General features: G+C 34.5%; 2 protein-coding genes across 2 annotated transcripts in view; one reads left to right on the plus strand and one right to left on the minus strand.

Moving 5' to 3' along the window:
* LOC135195472 (uncharacterized) overlaps positions 1–3681 on the plus strand; it is a 61242-nt gene extending 57561 nt beyond the window's left edge. Inside the window, exons 5-6 of the mRNA XM_064221696.1 lie at positions 1235–1396; positions 3658–3681. Of these exons, the coding sequence (XP_064077766.1) occupies positions 1235–1396; positions 3658–3681 (186 nt within the window). The remainder of the gene's footprint in view (positions 1–1234; positions 1397–3657) is intronic.
* Positions 1–4890, minus strand: part of LOC135225003 (programmed cell death protein 2-like) — a 160530-nt gene that overhangs the window by 77610 nt on the left and 78030 nt on the right. The gene's annotated exons all lie outside the window — the stretch shown is intronic.

Consider the following 4890-nt stretch of genomic DNA (forward strand, 5'->3'; position numbering starts at 1 on the left):
ACAATTATTTTAAACTACCGGTTTCCAGCTGGCGCTGAGTATTTATCCTAATGTTAAGACCTCGGGTTTGTAAATTATGAAAAATACAAATTAGTTACAAATTTGTCATATTTTATTGATAGTTTGTTGTGTTTAGTTTAATATTAATATTTAAAAATGAGTACTTAATTGTTTATCATAAAAAATGTATTTATTCACAAAAATAACACAAAAATACAGTAATTAATTAGTCAGTATTTCTCAATGAAAAAATCTGGATTACTAAGTTGTATGCAAATAATTTGGCAATAAGTTTCACAGAAAAATCCATGAATAGGTGAAGCTGCGAATCTTAAACTGCAAATAGGTTAGGGGTCGACTGTATGTCTCTCTCCATCACTCTCTTCACAAATATATCACTTTGACACAAGCTGCTTTTGTGGCTATTAGTTTGTCCTTTTAATCTTGTACATATTTTATGTTGGCCATCAGCATAGCTATTCTTATTATAGTTTTTATTAACTTATATGACTTTCCATTTTGTGAATTCATCTTTAGATTGTAATTCTCTTTGCACTGTGCCGAAGTTGGTAAGACCATCTCTTTATTGATAGATTAAACAAGCATCCCCATAACTGATAATGTGTCTGGTAAATTCACTGACTGCAATGATTGAATTACTTAATACTGAAAAGCTAACTGCTGGTTTTGTACTGAAAACAAAACCAGAACAAGATTTAATCCTTAGCTAGACTCTAAATAATAAAAGAAAAGTAAGCTGGAAGGCAAAAGAAATGCAGATGAAGAGCATGCTTGCAGAAATTGTGATAAAAATCACTTGAATACTTCCAGACCACTGATTAAATACAATACATACAAGTAAAAGGCAAATCTTGCAGAAAACTACTGAAAATTGACATTGCTTATGAAGTCAGTGCATACAGGATAACACTAACTAATGTGGGGAAAGGGTGAATGAAAAATGATTGATGAAATGAAAATTACAATCCTTAACAAGTCTCAAAAGTTTAGGGGAAGAATGTGATCTGTAAACTAGTTTGCAATTACTAAAGAAGCAAAAGTTATGAAAATCTTGGGGAAGCCGTCAGCACTTGTACTAACCTACCGAAAAGAGCAGACATAATTTTTTAAATAGGTTTTTGCATGTCATGAAAGGGTTATGAAAGAGTAGTTAGTTTGGTTTTGTGGTGAAGCAAATGTTAAAGCAAATATTATATTCTTCTCTAATTTACAGGATGATGCAAATGCCAATGAAGCTGTTTGTGGTGCTGTTGGAATTGTTGGTTGTGGTGTTGAAGGAGTAGAGGCATCTGCTGTCATTGAGGGACCTGAAGGGGACATGATTGCTGTGGATACTCCAGAGCAACCTACTACAGATATTCCTGCACTTTTTCAGGTGAGTAAATTTTGAGGATATCATATTGAGGGCTTATTAACTTTGACAGAATTCAAAATTTTAATATACTCAATGCTTGTGAAGTTATTTTTTATCTTTTTGGGTTTCTTAGATGCATCAAAACTCATTTGTGACAAAAAAGTTATAGGCTTAGTGAAGTTTTTCCTAGATCATTGTGTCAGATGATTCAAGGTACCATAACTATTACTTAATTGCACTGGTAGGTCCAAGTTGGGTGCAGGTTTCTCCAAAAAGTTCATGGGAATAGTGAAAAGTCTACCCAAGGGCTAGTCATCCCAAAATTCCCCCTAGTCAAACCCTTGAATAGCTAATGAAAAAGTACCTAACTTAGAAAAACTTATACTGTAATATCCAAAGACAGGAATTACAATATACAGTGGAACCTCAGTTTTCGTACATAATCCGATCCAGAACCTCCCACGAAGTCCGAAACGTTAAAAAACCAAAACAATAATTCCCATAAGGAATAATGTAAATACGATTAATGTGTTCCAGACCCCCAAAAATATTAACAAAAAATACATTTTATAGGGAATAAACACAGTTATGTATACAGAAAACAATGAGAAATAAATATAAATAAATAATGAAACGAGTAATGAACGTTTAACATCACTCTTCCCTTTATGGAAGACTCTTGTTAGCATATGGAAGACGGGGAGGAGGAGGAGGAGAGGTTATTGTATGGAAAGGGAATCCCCCTCCAGAAGGATTTCAGGTATCAAGGACCTATCTGGGGTTACTTTCCTCTTCGTTTTTTACGGGTACTATCTGGGGTTACTTCCCCTCTTCGGTTTTTACTGGCACTAGGACCACTTTGAGTCACTGGACCCCTGTTGCACAACAAAACTGTCCAGAGACATTTGTTTCTGGCATCTCTTTAAAATTTGCCTAAAGTGGAACACGGCATTGCCATGGAAGATGTTTGAGACATGGATTACATCATCTTTGTTGGGATGATAATTCTCCACAATATCTTTCACATCACTCCACTTTGTAAACAGTGTCCTTAATTACTGAAGTATGCACATTATGTATGCCCTTTCTCTTTCTAAATTTGTAAAACCAGCCTCTGCTGGTCTTAAATTCACTAACAGCAGCACTTGTAGGCATTTCTTTATTGTGATCGACATGTAACACCCTCCAACACTTTTTGCTATGAGTTCGTTCTTAAATTCTATAGTGTTTCTTGTCATTTTTACAGGAGGGCTAGCACTTGGAACTTTCTTAGGCCCCATGATGGCTTATTTAGCAGTTGCACTTTACTAAAAAAAAGCACAAAAAGGCACAAAAAACAACATACACAGAAGCTCTGCATTGAGCGCCCAAACAAAGCATCCCATCTTTTTCGTGACCCATTCTGCTATTTATGTTCGTTGTTTTTGTGCTATATGTGCATTTTTATTTGAGTGCAACTGCTAAATAAGCCATCATGGTGCCAAAGAAAGTTCCAAGTGCTAGCCCTTCTGTAAAAAAAGGCAAGAAACTATAAAATTTGAGAAAGAACTCATAGCAAAATGTTGGAGAAAATGCCTACAACAAGCACTGCTGTTAGTGAATTTAAGGCCAGTAGAGGCTGGTTTGAAAAATTCAGAAAAATATGCATACATAATGTGCCTACTTCAGGGATCAAGGACATGTTTGCAAAGTGGAATGATGTAAAAAAAATTTGTGGAGAATTGTCATCCCAACAAAGAAGTTGCAATCTGTGTCTCCAACATGTTTAATGACAATGCCATATTTAACTTTAGGCATATTTTAAAGAAACGCCAGAAACAAATGTCTCTGGACAGTTTTGTTGTGCAACAGGGGTCCAGTAACTCTCAAGCTGGTCCTAGTCCCAGTATAAAACAAAGAGAAGTAATCCGAGATGGTAGATCCTTGATACCTGAATTCCTTCTGGAGGGGGAGATTCCCTTCCAAAAACAACCTTAACTCCTCCTCCTCTCCTCTCCTCTCCCCAAAGTTAAGGGTAATGTTAAATGCTCATTTATTAATTTCATCAGTCATTTGTATTTCTCATTGTTTTCTGTATGTTAAACTGTGTATTCCCTATAAAATGCATAAAAAAAATATTTTTGGGGGCCTGGAACGCATTAATTGTATTCATATTATTCCTTATGGGAATTATTGTTTCAGTTTTTGTACATTTCAGATTTCGTCAAAGGTTCTGGAACGGATTATGAAAACTGAGGTTCCACTGTACTTTTCTTTTGATTGAGTTATATTTCCTTTAACAGCCATCTTCTAAACAAGAAGATTGAGTTTTAAGGGCCATACTTTATTAATCAGTTTTAAGTATAGTAGTGTACAAAGAACCTGGTCCAATTTGTGCTCACAAAAATGAGTCAAAATAAGTCCAAGTTGGCTATATTATAATGTATTTTCTTGATTTGATTTTTTATTTGTTTCATCACTTTGAGATTCTGATGATGCCAGGTGACATTACTGAAATGCCAACCCTTGATATTGTGGATTTATAAAAGAATAAGAAAAAACAAATATTTTAATGCAAGGTAACACAGATGATATCTGAAAAAAGTCTGGGAGAGGGTTTAATTCTGATCTCTTGTGAATCAAGTTGTACTTATGTTGTGTAGTTGGAAAGGAAGTTCATCATACTTTTTTATGGGAACAGCAAGTTTATAAGTCTTTGTATTTTGTAATTATTAAATACATAAATAAATTTATATCATCAGCTAAGTTCAACACATCTTCTGACTAAATGATTACTATATAGCAAATACATAGTCATAAACATACTAAAATAAAGTACAGTTATTTGAATTCAAGATGACAATAATCCTAGTTATGAAAAACAAATACTATATCGAATTTATCTGGACTACACTGAACAGATTTGTGCGGATGAGGAAGGGAATGTCTTGTTGTCTGGTGTGTATTCTGTAGGATTCTCTGATGGTATTTTTGTTAGTTGGCCCTCTCTCTTATGTGTATTTGGATGAAAATACTTTGTCTTCGATGGTTATCGAAGTATGTTATCAGTATTCTTGATTTACAAAGTTGTGTTGCTTTGTTTTTTGGGTTGAAGTTGTTTGTATTAACTACTCCTTTTCTTTTGACTGAGTTATATTTCCTTTGACAGCCATCTTATAAATAAGAAGATTGAGTTTTAATGGCAATACTTTATTAATCAGTTTTAATTATAGTAGTGTACAAAGAACCTGGACCATTTTATGCTCACAAAAATAAGTCAGAATGAGTCAAATTTGGGTATGCTTTAATGTATTTTCTTGATTTGTTATTATACAGTCAAACCTCGGTTTTCATATCCCTCTCTTTTCATACGTTACAGTTTTCTTAGACTTTTTTCTCAGAAATTTTGTCTGTTATTGTATGTTTCCTCGGTTTTCGTACACTTGGAAACGCTCCATCCAGGGCTCAGCTCAGGACCGGGCCCCGTATTGAGTGCCCAAACAAGCCATCCCATCTTCTTTCATGATGCATTTGGC

Source organism: Macrobrachium nipponense, chromosome 20 (assembly GCF_015104395.2).
Source record: "Macrobrachium nipponense isolate FS-2020 chromosome 20, ASM1510439v2, whole genome shotgun sequence".
NCBI classification, from domain to species: Eukaryota; Metazoa; Arthropoda; class Malacostraca; order Decapoda; family Palaemonidae; genus Macrobrachium; species Macrobrachium nipponense.